Source organism: Eurytemora carolleeae, unplaced genomic scaffold (genome assembly GCF_000591075.1).
Source record: "Eurytemora carolleeae unplaced genomic scaffold, Eaff_2.0 scaffold2423, whole genome shotgun sequence".
Classification (NCBI taxonomy): domain Eukaryota; kingdom Metazoa; phylum Arthropoda; class Copepoda; order Calanoida; family Temoridae; genus Eurytemora; species Eurytemora carolleeae.
Window position 1 is genome coordinate 198 of NW_019398308.1, and position 16436 is coordinate 16633.

Sequence of the window (16436 nt, forward strand, 5' to 3'; positions counted from 1 at the left end):
TTATTACAGGGGACAATATGTGACGTGTAAACTTACTTTATTTTTTTCTTTGTTTGAAGTTTAATTTTAAGTTTTTTAATCCCGACCAAAGTGAGGAGTTGTATTTTTTAAAACCAAGAACCTTAGATTCTTGACTAAGCCAATTTTAAAACAATTCAAATATTGGAAAATGTTTAGAAAATACTTTTTGAAAATCCGCGAAAATATAAGTAATCACTTTTTTGTCTCGGAACAAATAAGAAACTTATACGGGATAATAATTTTGTTAATTATTGATTTTAAGCAAATATATACCCGATGTTTAGATATTTATTTGGAAAACTTGTAGGTAAATATTGCGCCTGATGACCCGTGTGAGACAACCCCACTGCTAGAAACCAGGACCAAAGCCAAGCTTTTAAAAGTAATTCAGAAAATCTGCTTTGTCATATCCTCGTAAAATTAACACCTGGGTTTTTTTAATTTAAGGGACAGGAAATAATTGATATTGCATTTTAGTGTCGTAAAAGTCATAGCAGTTGTCTGTACTCTTTAAATATCTCCTATTTGAAAATTGATAACTCGAGATAACATTTCTAGAAAGTGGCTCATGAATTTTGTACCGCATAAACGTGTTGTAAAATTGCTGCGTTTGTTAAATATTTCATGTAATTTCTGTTCAGGAGGACACCCTGGAGTTTACTGGTTACAAGAGACGAACCAAAGAGGAGTTACAGAAGCTCATGTATAGGTTAGATATAATTAGTGATGGGACAAATTTGGTTCTTTTTAAAACCTATAAGCCTAAGCCTTGACTTTCAATACTTTTAAGTCTTATCACGTTTTGTTTTACGACTTTTGAATTACTAAGTTTACCAAGTTGACTTGAAGAGGAAGACGACATTATGGTAATAGTTAAATGTAACATATTTGATGTTGCTACCAAGCAAATAGTTTTTCTAGACACTTATTGAATCACCAATTTAGTAAAATGGGTCTGTTTACACTTCACAATTCTTGTGCGTCATGCTCTTTGTTTATTTAAAAAGTTAAAACTTTATTTTAAAAGTCGTCTTCTTATTTTGTTGATTACTGGTTCTCACTGTAGGGGGTAGTGAACCCTCCTATCTGTGTTTAGGTCTGAGATGGATGAGTGGATGGTGGAGGCTGAGGAGGAGGAGAGACGAAAGGCGGAGGAATTTCAACAGGTCTTTAATATTCTTGATGCGGGCGGAGGGGAGATGGATAAATTTCAGCAGGTAGGGAGCTCGAAATCTTGTATGTTTTCAATACTAACCCCTCATTTTGTTGAGCTATTAAAAAAAAATATATATTGGACCAAATAAAATTTTTTTACTCACAATTCGGCGTAAAATCAGAATAGATGAGCTACGAGGTTACAAAGTCGCATGCATTTGACTTTAGGTTTTTATAAAACTGAGATACAAATTTAAAAACACACAAAAATTCAAGATTTCAATAATTAGTTCCAAGATTTTTGTAGGTTGACCCAAGGGGTAAACCTTATGGCTCAGAACTTATAAAAGTACTTTAAATAGACTGTTCACGCAATCTATTTCAGTCTGTGTTGACGAACCGAGTAGAGGAGAGGGAGCAGAGGATTCAACTTGACGATTCCGACAATGAATCAGATCTGACCCTCACCCGACCAATTATACATTAAAGGATTGTTTACGAAATTGTTTGTGACTTAAAATTTTTATTTCTATCTGTTTTCCCTCATGTTAATCCAGATTCATCGACATGGTTCCTGGTTTTTTTTTACTTTGAGTTTGGTCCTTTCCGATATAGAAGGACCTGATCATTTTTCTGTTATCTGTGCAACCTTTGATATTTCAAATTTCAAATTCTGCAAGAAAATTATAATTTTAAATATCAAAGATTTACCCCATTAGAAAAGCAGAATTTGAAGTAGGGTTTCCATGCGCATTACTGTTTTATTCAAATTCTGGAAAGTTTGATCAAATTTTGTTAAAAATTGCCTTAATCAATATTACCAAATATATTTTAAAGTTAATTATCAAAAAACTAGCCTTTGAGAAAATGCACAGCTACAGAGTAGGTTTTGCGCAATAACGCATTGGAAATCCTAGTTTGAAGCATGTAATAAGTTCCTTTCTAGATTTATCAAATAGTGAAAACCTTTTTTGAAAAGTATATAGAAAATAGATGGTGTTAATTTAATTAGAGATATGTGTAGCTTTTTGATCTGAAGTTTTGATAAAATCTTCTTAATTGTTTAATTTCAAGAGGTTTTTTGTTTCCGATGGCATTCATATACTTAAATATGAGAATTATATATATAATCAAAAAATCCGTCCATTAACATGAAGTTTTCTTCAAAATATTTTAATAATAGATTTAATGTATCCTAGATACATATATATATAGACTGAAATTATGGTAAAATTATGGCATTAATGAGTAAGTGAAAAATTTTATTTGTAATTTAAAGAAGATGAATAGCTTCTTGTATTAAAATAAGGAGATTCTTTTAATCAAAGAGTTATCCCCAATAGTTAAGACTGAAATAAAGACCTGCAACTCAGAAAAAAAAATCCAGAAATTTTCACCTTTTTTATTGTATTACTTTCACATTAAATTTATCAGGCCTGAAGTTATGCTCTTTGCATTCTAAGGGTTAACTTATTTTGGGATGGGGGGGGGGGGGGGAAAGTAAACTAAAAACGGAACTGTATCGGTGTTTTCTTTTAGTCTTTTTTTATGACTGCAGGTAGGGGTTGTTCAAATATATATATATAATATATAATATATCTCTCTCTTTTTATTAAAAATATTATGTTTCAATTATTTATCAAGATTATATTGTTATGTCTATTTAGTCTGAATGTAATCTGTATTTTATTATTGTCATATTTTCCTGTTATTTTATTAACCTTAACAACTGTTGTACTCAATATGCTGCCAAACTTGTAAGTTAGTTGTCATGTTATGTTTGCTGACTATTTCAACGAGATTTTATGTTTAGAAATAAATTTTGAATTTCTTTTACGTTTTAAGTAATTTTAGCTTTGTTGTTAAAAAAAACTTTTTTTTTAATTAGGACGAAAAAAAAGGAAACCATGCCCCTAAAAAACGAAAGTTTTAGCACTTTTGTTTTTGCATTTATGTTCTTTCATGCCAAAATTTGGTATAAAGGAAGAAAAGCAAATGTTTAGAACTAACCAAAACTTATTGAAAAATTAATTGCAACAGAGCTGGTAGAGCAGTTTATGCTTGTGCAATGGATCTGAGAAAGGCATTTTATCTTGTGTCATGGGAAGTGCTCTTCTCAAAGTTATTGGAGAGGGGTGTTTCACCTCTAGCATTAAGGTGTTTAATGTTCATCTACTCAAATCAAAAATGTAATGTACTCAAATACCTTCAATAAAAATGTAGTCAGATAAGGAGCAGTTTCTTCCCCTGTGCTATCTGTATTTATATTGACAAAGTTATCAAGATATTACGCTGTTCAACTATTGGATGCCAAATCCAGGGTGTCTATATGGGCATCAGGGTATATGCAGATGATATTATTCTGCTTTCTTCTAGCAGAACAGGTCTTCAGGAAATGGTGAAAATTTGTGAAAATTTTGCCATAGCTACTAAACTGAAATTTAGTACAAATATTCGAATCGAAAAATGTAAAACTGAATGTCTTATTTTTTCTAAAGAAAGGATTAATTATAATGAAATAACCCCAATTTTATTGAATGAATTACCTTTACCATTTGTCAACGACTTAAAACATTTTGGAAATGTTCTGCAAAGTGATAATTAAATGACCATAGATTGCAATAAAAACCGAGCTATTTTCATTTCAAAAATTCATTCCCTTAACCAAGAATTTTATTTTAACAGTCCTGATGTTATTTTGAAACTGTATAATATTTATTGTTGTAGTTTTTATGGATCTAGTATTTGGGACTTGAGTTCCCAATGTGTTTCAAAATTGTATACAGCATGGAATACTTCTATTAGAATTCTTTTTAATGTACCTAGAGATACGGTATAGGTACTTGATTAAAAGTATTTCACAATGTTTACATGTAAAAACTATGTTAGCTAGCAGATGTGTGTCTTTCTATGAGACTATTGCAGCAAGTTCTAAGCTTTGCATTAGAGTTCTTTCTAATTGACCTTAACACCGTTCTTGGCAGAAATTTATTTTCTATTGCAAATGATTGTTCTGTAAATCCTTCGGGTAAAATGTTAGTTAAGAAACAAATGAAATATTTTGATGTCCCATTGGAACATGCATGGAAAGTTCCGGTTTTACAAGAATGAATAATTTATATGTTGAAGGATTCGATGATTACTTAATAACTGAAATGATAGATATGTTATGTAATGAGTAATGATCAATGTTGTCTATTTTTGCATATTTTTCTCTTTTCTTTTGGAAACCCGTATTTTCAAAAAAATATTTAAACAAATTTAAACTACACCATTTATATATGTATTTATATCTGTGTGTGTAAATAAATCTTTATAATATTATAATAATATACCTATTTGATGGAGGAAACTTCCGAACGCCATGAGCCTCCGCTGTGCAGACACTAGCCTCCTAGATTAAAACAAAACAAACCAAGTTCAATCACGAAATGAATTTCCAAATATCCTCCTTACTGCGTTAGAAATGTTTTATTGTATAACATGTATCTTATAAATAACTATATGAGTCAAAATAAATTACAAATCAGGACAATCAAAAAGCGACGTTAATCTAAAGTAAAATTCGTAAAAAAAAAAAAATTTAATTTGTTTTACGTGGATAAACAAAGAGTTCAAGGGAAGCTGTACTACATAATGCAGGCTCGTTTACTGCATAGATAGACGAGGCTTTTACTGCATGGCGGAGGTTTGGTCTGCCTAGCAAATCTGGGAGACTCGTGTCTGCATGGCGTCTGGGGGTTCCCGGTTCCCTCCCTCTCTATGCAGTGTGTTACGGGTTGTTAGTCGTTTTTTGCCTAAATTTCCTCTCAGGGTAAAAATTTGGCACAGTGTTGGCTGAGCAAATGATAAAAATTTGGGTATCGAAAACATTTGCTTTTATACTTTATGCCAAATTTTGAAAAAATATGTACCAAAATCTAATGTGTTAAAAAAATGTCATACAAATTGTTCCCAAATTTGTCTACCGTGAAAACTATACAAAAACAAAACTTGTTCAAAAAGTTGTTAAGTAAGTATTGTTCTGTTTTTCCCTTTCAATATTGAAGAACTATGATTTTGTCAGGCACTTCACTAAAAGATCTATTTTCTGCTAAATCTTATTCATTTTTATCTTTTTTGTGAAAATTCAAGATCAAAAATTTGCCAAAATTTATTTTCCTCCATAGCTTTGTTTGAAACTAAAAGATTGTAAATCAGTACATCGATAATAAACTACAAAAGTTTTTACACTACATCATAGATTATATAAATACAGCAGCTAAATTCTATTTACAAACAGTCGGTTACAATATGTGTGCATTATTGAGTATTGAGCTTTATTTGAACTGAATTGAAATATTATGGATTCTGCGGATCACAAGATAAGGATTACGGATCATTAAACTATTTAAGATAAGGATTACGGATCATTAAACTATTTAAGATAAGGATTACGGACCATTAAACTATTTCAGATAAGGATTACGGATCACCAAACTTTAATGAGCTATGAATAGTGGATCACAAAACTAAACTCAAATATGGGCGATGGTTTATGAACTAAATATGGGCGATGGTTTATGAACTATATAAAACTGTGGAATATCATCAAGCTTTATTGTCTATGGTTTATGGATTATCAAACTACATTATCTATGGAATATGGATCATCAAACTATGTTATCTATGGATTTTGGATCACCAAACTACAGTTAACCCCTAAATAAGCCATACATCGAAAGAATGTATCAAATGTCGTCATGACAATTTTTCAATGGTTCTATACTATTTTACGTAAATATCAGTATTTGCTAAAAGAGCTCCATATAATCCTTTAATTAAAAAACTGAATATCTGCAACATTCCAATATCAGAAAGTTAAGAATACGACATTTAATGAATTCTTTCGATGTATGGCTTATTTAGGGTTTAACTGTATATTATTTATGGATTATGGATCACCAAACTATATTATTTATGGATTATGGATCACCAAGCTATATTGAATTTAGGATCCTGTCTGTTAAGTTTTCTGATCATATTCCTATATGGTTCAGTTCTTGGTTGTAATGAGCATTGCGGAAGCCATTTGTTTAGAAACACTTGCTCTGAGAGGGTCATCTCATCCAGCTGGTGGAACAGCGAGTCATCTCTCCAATCCTCCGGCAGCTCTAGGTAGGATAGAGTGTCCTGAACCCGGAAAAATCCGTCAAACATCGGTCCGGGGATTTCGTCGTTGACACCCCAGCAGTCAAGTCCGTTCATAAAACGTGCAACTTTTTCCTCTGCTGGTGTACGGATTGTTCGAGCCTCAAGGTTTTCAAATACTTTAAAGGTTCGCTCCATATTCCCGATATACTTGGACTCCAGGTTGGTTATGTCTGGGTATATTGCTGGTTCAACATGCATGATAGTTTCTGTTCGAACAAACTCATCCTTCTGTGATAATATACATGAGATCTCTTGCGAGGTTAGAATTTTCACCGACCTCGAAGATTTAACAGGGTCTGGCCTTTTAACAGGCTTTGGACTCTTTAGTTTTTGAGGCTGAAGTTTAATCTCGACCTGGGAATTGGCTTCCGGGGTGATGGTTGGAGCGTTCTCTTTGTTCTGTAGAATTTGAACCTTGAGAATATTTGGCGGTTTTCTCCTTCCTTCTCCAGGTTTGGTTAACACTTTGGGTTCAGATACAGTTCTCCTTCCTTTTATTATTTTTGGGACGGATACCAGGGATATCGGTTGGGTTGGGAGGGTCATTGGTTTGGAGGGACGGGTTTGAACGGTTATAGGTTGGGATTGGGATGTAACGGATACAGGATGGAAGGGACGGGTTTGGACGGATACAGGGTGATTGGGACGGGTAGGGACGTTTACAGGTTGGGAAGATCGGTTTGGGGTTGATACAGGTTGGGAGGGTTGGGTTAGGGTGGATACGGGTTGGGAAAATCGGTTTGGAATGGATACGGGTTGAAATGGACATGTTGGGGCGGATACAGGTTGAGAAGGACGGGTTGGGTTACCTTTACTAACAATCGATATGGGCTGGATAACAATGGAGGGTCGAGTAGGAATCCCAGGATTCAAATGATTAGGTATTGTAGGTCTAACTAACGGTGTAGTAGATTGTGAATATATACTTGGTAAATTTAATTGTTTGGAATCTGCACTTGTCAATTCGAACCCATTGATATTACTAATGGTAGTTTGGATGGAATGCTGAATCAGTTTGGGTTGATTGAGTTGTTTGGTTTGGTTAATCAGTTTGGTTTGGTTGTTAAATTTTGCTTGATTTGTATTCTGAACTTGTTGAATGGATTCATGATGAATATTAAGAGCTGAAGCATCCATCTGCATAACATCCTATACAAAATTAACAGTTCTTGTAAATTAATACAGGAATTGAGTCTTTGCTACAAACTCAATTGACTAATCCCTAAATCTTTGCAACCTAATGGTGTTAACCTTAAATATTTCACACTTTTATTATTTGATCTGACAGAATTTATAATTTAAAATGTCTTAGGTCTCCGACATCATGGGTTGCAATGATAAAGGGATCAAAATACCCAATTATTTAATGAAATGTTTTGAAATAAAAGGAAAAGGGTGAACACCAAAAGATAAGACTTAAACTTGTTTAACATAAAGTTCTGAAGGTTGAATATATTTTGCCTTGAAATTAGTTTCAGATGAAAATTACTAAGACATAAGACTAAGATATATCAAGCATATTTAGATTTAACTTATTAACCAATTGAAAAAGTATTTTAAATAATATATTTATTTGTATGGAGGTTGCTTAATTTGTGCCTACTGCACAGAATCTTTTTATGCTTTTTGTTTTAAGATAAATGGATTATGTAAGCCTGATTCATCAAAGTTTCAGATCGTTATTCAAGAATTAAATATTTTTTTCTAATTTTTCCCAGTTAGAGTTAATGACCTGAATAATTTCTGTCATATCTGAATCCAGAATTGTTTCATCGTCAATAAAATCCAGATCTTCTAGATCCTCCGTAGTTTCACTTGCTGGGGACATAGGTAGCTCAACCATATCTAGATAGATACACATATATAATATATCGTTATATATTTGTAAATAGATGTTTGATTAGATGGGTAGATAAATAGAAAAATAGAAAGATGTTAATTAGATAGATCAATACATGTTAAGACACTTGCCCATGAAAAAAGAAAAATATACATCAATATATAGTCAACGTATATAGACATAAATTATATATATACGAAATAAAATGTATAGATACCTACTGCATTTTTTAAGTAGGAAAAGGGATTATAGATAAAATTAAAAATGTTAACATACCTAAATAGATAGATAAATATTTTTATCAATATATATATATATATGTATTTACATGGTTACTCGCAAAGGATATATTCAATTATATTCTTATTAGAATGTTAATCATATAATAATATGTATTATGATCTTAATTTATCTCTAATAAATCTTACTTACTTGCTATTACAAAGGATGAACCTTTAATAGCGATTGCATTATAGCTTTAAAGCATTCACTAAATAACTTGATAATGAAGCAAAAAGCAAGTTACCATTTATGCAAAAAAAGACCATGTATACGTCCAGTTTCTTAGATTTAGAATTTATATAGTTAAAGGAACTGAGTTACCTGGACCGGATTCAGGTTCCTGGAGAGTAGAACTTGTTCCTTGAAGAGATTCATTGGAACTCAGCGAGGTTGGGGAACCAAGGCTGAACGAACTAGACAATTTAAAATTCAAATTTTTATCTCGGGTATCACATACAGGTTGCACCACATAATAATTTTGAATCGTACACAGCGCTACCGGTATTTTCGAGACCAAAGAGAAAATTTTTAAAAATTGATTTAAATTAAAAAATGGATATGGCTAAAACGAAAATTTAAATGCAAATATAAACGGCACTTTAAATATTTTATGCATATATTGGCGTTAAAGCTTGAAGATAATCTAATATGATATCGGCCGCACCGCTTGCGGATTTTCCCGATTTCTTTTGAAAAGATATTATGACAATTACTGAAAGGTTGGAAAAAGAAATAAATTAATTTCACCAACTCTGTTACAAACTCTAATTTTTGACTACTTTATCTTTGCAACCTAATGATTTAAACCTTTAATATTTCAAAGTTAGATTGTTTAATCTAACAGAGCTTGTGGCAAAGACTCAATTTTAACAAATTACTTCCCCCCCCCCCACACTTTTTGGTTAAATATTTCTGCAGGAGGAGCTTTTGTGTATGCTAAGCGAGTCAAGGATGATTTCATAATAGCTCAATTAACGTTTTACTTTCCCAGTCCCCCCCCCTGCGGAATTTTAAAAATATTCATATTTTTTGGGTAAAAGATGTTTACGGGATGTGTCTTTCTGAGTTTGTTTAAAGGCTAATACCAGTGTACGTTTATATAAAGTTGATAAAGTTTAGTATAATTTATTAAATTAATGGTATAAGAAAGCGATCTTAATCTCCCTCCCAATTATCTTTAAAGAAATTGACTCTTATGTTTTTAGGCATTATCAAGTTTAAGGTTAAAATAGTTTTAAGATACTTATATATAGAGTGTAATCGCGCTGTCTATTGAGTGCAATTTCCGATTTACAACAGTACCCTCGCTCATAAGCTCTGTCATATCAGGATCATTTTTTCTTTATACATTAGCTTGGTTGTCTGCTTTAAAAACAATGGATGAATTGTAAGAATTAGTTCCCTTATCATTAAAGGGATGTACTCGACATTACGACAAAGGTCTGTTAAAGTTGTTCATTCATTAGATAACAATACTCTCTGTCTTTAATCCTTGGGGTTTTATACTTAAATAATAGTCAAACCAGGGACCGAATTTAAAGAATTTGAGCCGAGGTTTTAATTTAAGCCACGACTCAAATATGGTTTGTTCCACTTAAAATCGTATTCAATGTTTCAAAATTTAAGCCGGCGCTCTCTTGAAAACGGTTTTTGGGGGGTTTCAGAACCGGCTTAAATTTATTAAACTCGGACTCAAGATCAACCAAAGAGAACAATTTTCCATGAAATGAATCCTAACCAAGGGCTGGGCATTATCTGGATTTTTGAAACCGCTCGTTTCACGTTCGTTAACGAGGGCCATGAGATAGATTGTTAGTTCTTTTTAAAATCGTTCTAATTGTTTATGAATTGTTCTGTTCGTGAATGTTACGGTCGTTAACGATGATTATGTTAAATGTTGTTAACGGTAGTTAATAATTGAACAAAATTCAGATTTTATGAAAATCTTCAAAAAAAATATTTTTTTACATAAATGATTTTCAGTGCTTCAGAAAATAGTTGAATCTCGTTATTGTGTCAACCCATTGATTATTTGAAAATAGTTAAATATTAGACAGCTTTCTACATAAAAAGATATAAATAAATGATATATAGATAAATAATTAATATTCTGCAATACAATAAGGGGTTAATTTGTCAATAAAAGATAATAAAATTGTCGATAAAGGACGAAATAAACTATTTGATAATTGTTATTCAGCCTGTAACTGTGACAGATAACCTATTCCGAAAATATGATAGAATTCAATTATTCCTAAATTCAAATCACCAATGACCTAAAATGTCCACTTGTATAATGAACAAAAAAAACAAAAAAAAACTTTAAAATTGATTGTTAATGGAAAGGGAGGGATGAAATACCAAGACGAAGATCTGAAACGTGCAAAGTGTAAAAGCAGAATACAAATTAAATAAAAGAACTATACAAAAAAATTTTATTTGGGGCTGAAACTCAAGGGAAAGGGGTAGGCTTTGCTGCCTTTTTTTCAGGAAGATAGGAGTTTGCAATAACTACTTATTGGCGGATAGTGAAACAAAGAGATATAAAAAAACACCATCAACGTTGATTTAATGCAGAGTGAAAATGTTTAAAATTGTTAAGGATAGATTGTATAAAAATGGGTTTTTTAACAAATGAGTGGATTAATGGGCTGGGATTGTTTTCAAGACTTACTTATTGACAGCACTGTTACCGTAGAGAACACTACTGGAGATCATTCTGGAGATCTTCTTCCCTACTCCTGGACCACTTCAGGGGCCTAGTTGTGACCCTTCCGTACTCCTGGACCACTTTAGGGGTTTAGTAGCAACCCTTGCCTACTCCTGGAACACTTCAGGGGGTTTGTAGGGCCCCTTCGGCACCTCCTGAACCACTTTAGGGGCTTAGTAGTGACCTTACTCTATAACTCTTGAACCCCTTCAGGGGAATGGTGATGATCCTTTTCTCCTAAATCCCTTCAGGTGGCTGTTCAGGGGACTAGCGGTGAATGGTGATCCTTCCCTGGCCTAGGACTCCTTCAAGGGGTTATTGGTTATCCTTTGCATCTATTGATAACTCCAGACATGATCGTTTGATCTTTATTAAAACACAAAACAAAACTAGTTTATAACTAATGTGCAATGGATTATAGTCTCAGGAACACTGATTGATATCTATGAATATTGTGTATGCTGACCGCTAACCTATACAGGTAATGCATCAGGGATTAATTCTATAATCCTTCCCCCTAATTTTACCTCACCTGGCCCCTATCCCCCCCTCTCTTCAATTTTCTCTCCTAATTCCAATTCAATATCAATATAAGAGAACATTAATTTTGGCGGAATTTCTTGATTTTCGTGACCACGTAATCCTCGTATTTCTTATTTTACACCGAAGAGTACATATAAAAAAGTTGGTAGGTTGCATCAAGGATTTAATGCAAGGAAAGTTATTTCAGAAGTGTACACATCTTTTGTACTGCAGTGTACTGTCTCTGGGCGGTAATGTAAACACAAGAGTAAAACGGATGTGAAAGCCTGACATGGGATCCATCTTTCACATAAAAAATCAATGAAATATTCAGGTAATAGGAAACTATTATGTGAATTATCATAATTATCAAAATTTAATGCTTTTAGCCTACTCGGATACTAAACGAACACTGATGCATCTATTCTTGTTTACAAATTCCGCCCAAAGAGAACTGGTTTCAATGTGTACGCAGATTATACACGACCGCAATTAACTTTCCTTGCATTACACCCTGGGGTTGCATAAAATTATTTTCAAATAAAATAGAAATTATATTTATATATAATGTGCTCCCAAGTCCCATTATATGCTTAGAAATGGCGAAGACTTTGCAATTCCACGTTAGAAGTCTCTGAAGCATCACTATTTAAAATAACAACGTCTTTTTTATTTCCCGAATTTATTCTTCTTCAAACTTTTATTAACGAGAAGATTACAATTACAGTATTATGAAAAAATGTATAAAAATATATATGGAAATGTACGAATTTTAGAATTTATGTATGAAATTGCAATTGAATGAATTGAAATCGCAATTTACTCTCTATATAAAGATTTATAAGATCAAAAATAACAAAAACATCATTGTTCTGACATTTACAGACTGAAAATGTTTGACAAATGGAGACTGCTGCATTTTAAAAAAATGCATCTTGTCAATTCAGTGAATATTGACCGATTAAATTAGTTAGCTAAAGGGACAGTAAACCTACTATTTCTATACGAAATTGTATATATATGCATTTTCGTACAAGTTTGAAACAGCTTTATATCAACTCTCGAGTTAGGAACTTCAGATAGGCGTCTCAAGGGTCTCGATGAAAAGCTAAAGTGATTAGCTTTCAGCCTATACCCACTTTCATTTTTCCTTTACTGTCCCTTTAAATTAATTAAAAAGTTAGTGAGAATTCTTAAATGTCATACGCCAAATTAAAGATTATAAGGTGTATCTCAAGACTTAACGTAATGAATCTTAGTATCTTGACTAGTATAAAAGATTAACTGGATACGAGTACGTATATATATGTTGGATATGTAGTTGCATTGGAAATAATTAAATTGGATATATTAAATATATCAAATTGAAAAGAGAATCTTTTATGAAATACATTTAAACCAGTGTTTATAAACAATATTGTAAACAGTTCAACGTTTGACAGTAATTTTAAAATCTTTAGAGATTAAAGAAAAACTATTCGTCGTTTTAAAACCTTAAATATTTCGTGTAAGGAGCTATTACATACATACTTCAAAATTGAAATTTTTAAATATTTTTAGTTTTGAAGGAGTTTGATGTAATTTAGAATTATTTGATAGACCTCTGGAGTCTGGACACTTAAGCATAACATCTTTGTTTTTATATTGTCGATCTACTGAGTCCACTTAAAAGTGTATTTTAAATAATATAAAGGTTTAAATATCTAAAATTTGTTAAAGGATCAAAAAACTAAGCATCTCAACCATTTCTAAATTCTCTTAATACAATTTTCTTATTTCGTCACTCAGTAAGCTTAAAATACAACCACTGTGAAACATTTCTTAGCCCAGAGGAAATGAGATCTTGCCACAACTCAAATATTTTAATCCCAAAATCTTTGCAACGCGATGTCGTAGACATTTTATTTTTGAAACTATGAATTCGTAAGTTTAAAATGATTAAGTTTGAAATATCAAGGGTTTACACCATCAGGTTTCAAAGATATAGGATATAGACAATTTCAGTTGTGTCAGAAAACTCCATTCCTTTAAATTCAAATAAAACATTTCTTTTTTGAATAAAAACTTTTGTAAAAAAACATCTTTTCCATAAAAAAAGTTTTAAAACATTTTTTATCTTAAAAATGGGCCTGAAAACTGAATGATTTCAAAGGCCAACAATTTCAACTCGACTTGAGGACTCTTTGACTGAAACGGGTAAACCCCCAAAATGTGTAAAATTTATTGTACACACAAGATTTCTATAAATTGTCCTGTATTCCTCTTGTAAAAAAAGAACTTATTTTTCGAATAAAAACAAAAATTATAATTATTTGGTTTATTCTGCTGCTGTAATAAATACAGCAATCCCCATACTGTTAACCTGAACCAGAGGTAAGAGAGTTACAGAGATCGATTATCAGCTAAAATATGCGATATTTTCCACAGCATGTTCTATTGTGTACAAGTACTGTACACGACCACGCAGCAAAAATCTGTATTCAGGGATATTCTTTAAAAGCTGTAAAACTTAACCCCTGAATGGGTATCATGTTCAACAGTGGCCGTGAGATGGCACTCTAAAAACCTATCCTCAAAACGTAGCATGTCGTGCTGGGTCAGCTATAGGCCTACGTATTTCACCCTGTGAAAGGAGACAAGCAGTCGGTGTAGTCTGTTTCCTGAACATACAGGGTGTCCCACGAAACATGACAATAGCAAGACGACTTGAAAGACGTCTTTGATATTTGAATTTATTTGTGACATTTAGTCTTCTATCTACTTTAACATGTATGATTCTTGAATCAATTATCACATAATTCTCCTAGCCCTGGCATTTCCAAAAAGTGGTCTGCGTTTTTTGTGCTTTCAATATTACCGGAGATATAAAGAGTTTGGTTCAGATTTCAATTTTGTTAAATAAAAGCAAAATTGTCGAAATCTAAACGAAATTGTTCATATCTCGGGCAATATTGAAAGCACAAAAAATGCAGACCACATTTTCGAAATGGCAGGACTAGGGGAATTTTGTGATTATTATCTCTAGAAATTTACTTCTAAAATTAGGTTGACAAATAAACGCAGCAAATTATATCAAAAATCAAGACGACATTCAAGGCCTCTTGCATACTGTCATGTTTCGTGGGACACCCTGTACCTAGATAAATTACGTTGTACATTGTGTGTAAATGGAATTGCGCTTATCATTAACTACGCAAAACTTGTAAGGTGATTAAACTAGCCTTGCTACATCTTTAATTACGTCAAAACCTGTATTTTGATTAACTTATAACTACGTCAGTGACTGTCTTAACTACGCTTATAGATATGTAATAAACATTGTGTAACACTATATTCTGTAAACTGAACCACGTTGTACATTATCAACTATCTACGTTTGTAAACTTCTTCGTGAAACCAATTATTCATTTGAACTGCGCTTCAAATGAATACATAGCATGATCAGCTTAATCATGTGATATATTATGACGTATATTTTAATTGTGCTGTAAATATGTTATCTTAATCATGTGATATAGATAACGACTAAGAAATTGTAAGTATGTATATTAACTTTAACTAATAACATATAAACTGTAAAATCTATTTAAGGCGATTTACAGCCTATTTAAAGAGAATATAAGACAGCAAATTGTAAGCATGAAAGACAATATTAAATATGTATTTCAATGGTTTCAATCTAAAAATATCTACAGAGAATATAGTTACTAAGATTGAAAGATAAATGTATAAATAAGTTAATAAGAAACGTACTTTTACTGCACTCTCTCTTGGTTTAATTGAGGATGGATACAAATCTCATCTCTGGATATCGGACTCTGGACTCTCGCCTCTAGACACTCGACACTGGACTCACGCCTCTGGACTCGGGACTTGGTGTAGACTCTTTGTACTACTGTCATCTGGACTCTGGACACTGGACACTGGACTCGGGACTCTGGACTTTGGACTCTCGACACGGGTCTCTCTGGGATATTTAACCCATCTCCAGTGATGGTTAGCTCCATTTGATCAAACTACTTGCGTACACTAAGATAGTAATGTACACAAGAGTACTGTACAGTTAATGTGTCACTACACATGTACCAGATACAGCTGGTAAGAAAGCTAAAGGGGGGGGGGGCAATCTATAGATTTAATATTTGTAGGATTAAGTTATCTTCAGATTACACCAACCACAGGTTTTACATAAACCTCAAATACATCATTTGATATAGAGACTCTGCTTTTATTACTGCGAGGTTGTAATTTGGTTCTCATTGAAACATACAAGCTGAGATTGTGCCCATTGGTTGGGCATTGATTCGAGCTAGTGTCTGGTTGATATTGATAGCTAATGAGATCGTGCCCATGTGGTTTGGCATTGATTGTTTGTAAAACAGATACATAAGAATACAGAGAGCTAGTAGTATCTGAGCGATACATACTAAAGAATACAACAGCGTCTTATCTGGACTGATAGAAATGGAATATTATTGAGATCTAGCACCCTCCACTAAGCATTCGGTCGGCCTCGTACTGTACACAACTTCTGAGATTTATTTTGTACCGTCATGACATTTGACACAAAAACTTTGTACCGGCACGACTTTCATTACTAAACTTAGGTACAGGTGACAACAACTTTCTCAGCATACAATTAGTCTAGTACTCCTAGTACTCGATTTGAAACTAAGTATATCTTATATCATTATAACCTCTCTTCAAGTTAAA

General features: G+C 32.6%; 1 protein-coding gene and 1 long non-coding RNA gene across 5 annotated transcripts; one reads left to right on the forward strand and one right to left on the reverse strand.

Moving 5' to 3' along the window:
* The first annotated feature begins 284 nt into the window (after positions 1 to 284).
* Positions 285 to 2189, forward strand: LOC111717195 (uncharacterized). 3 transcript variants are annotated; one of them, XR_002768709.1, is made up of 5 exons: positions 285 to 403; positions 663 to 730; positions 1118 to 1187; positions 1562 to 1911; positions 2094 to 2189. It is a non-coding gene; the product is annotated as an uncharacterized LOC111717195 (long non-coding RNA). The 3 variants fall into 3 exon arrangements; XR_002768710.1 differs by having other exon boundaries at positions 296 to 403; positions 1562 to 1746; positions 1896 to 2189; XR_002768708.1 differs by having other exon boundaries at positions 299 to 403; positions 1562 to 2189.
* A 3122-nt stretch (positions 2190 to 5311) lies between these two features.
* LOC111717194 (proteoglycan 4) lies at positions 5312 to 11667 on the reverse strand. 2 transcript variants are annotated; one of them, XM_023492701.1, is made up of 5 exons: positions 11166 to 11667; positions 8813 to 8904; positions 8102 to 8214; positions 6093 to 7518; positions 5312 to 5864 (listed from the first exon to the last, which is right to left on the reverse strand). In XM_023492701.1, the coding sequence occupies exons 1-4, from the start codon at positions 11207 to 11209 to the stop codon at positions 6148 to 6150; spliced, it is 1620 nt and encodes a 539-aa protein (XP_023348469.1). In that variant the 5' UTR covers positions 11210 to 11667; the 3' UTR covers positions 5312 to 5864; positions 6093 to 6147. The 2 variants fall into 2 exon arrangements, with proteins under 2 accessions (XP_023348469.1, XP_023348468.1); XM_023492700.1 differs by having other exon boundaries at positions 5312 to 5877.
* Between the last annotated feature and the right edge of the window lie 4769 nt (positions 11668 to 16436).

What these genes read in the sequence shown, in the direction of transcription:
- LOC111717194 (XM_023492701.1), bottom strand. Translation starts at nt 11,209, where the DNA reads ATGATCTCCAGTAGTGTTCTCTACGGTAACAGTGCTGTCAATAA. An exon ending in GGTAACAGTGCTGTCAATAA is followed by an intron (nt 8,905 to 11,165) that starts GTAAGTCTTGAA and finishes TAAATTGTCTAG; the next exon opens with TTCGTTCAGCCTTGGTTCCC. An exon ending in GGAACCTGAATCCGGTCCAG is followed by an intron (nt 8,215 to 8,812) that starts GTAACTCAGTTC and finishes GTATCTATCTAG; the next exon opens with ATATGGTTGAGCTACCTATG.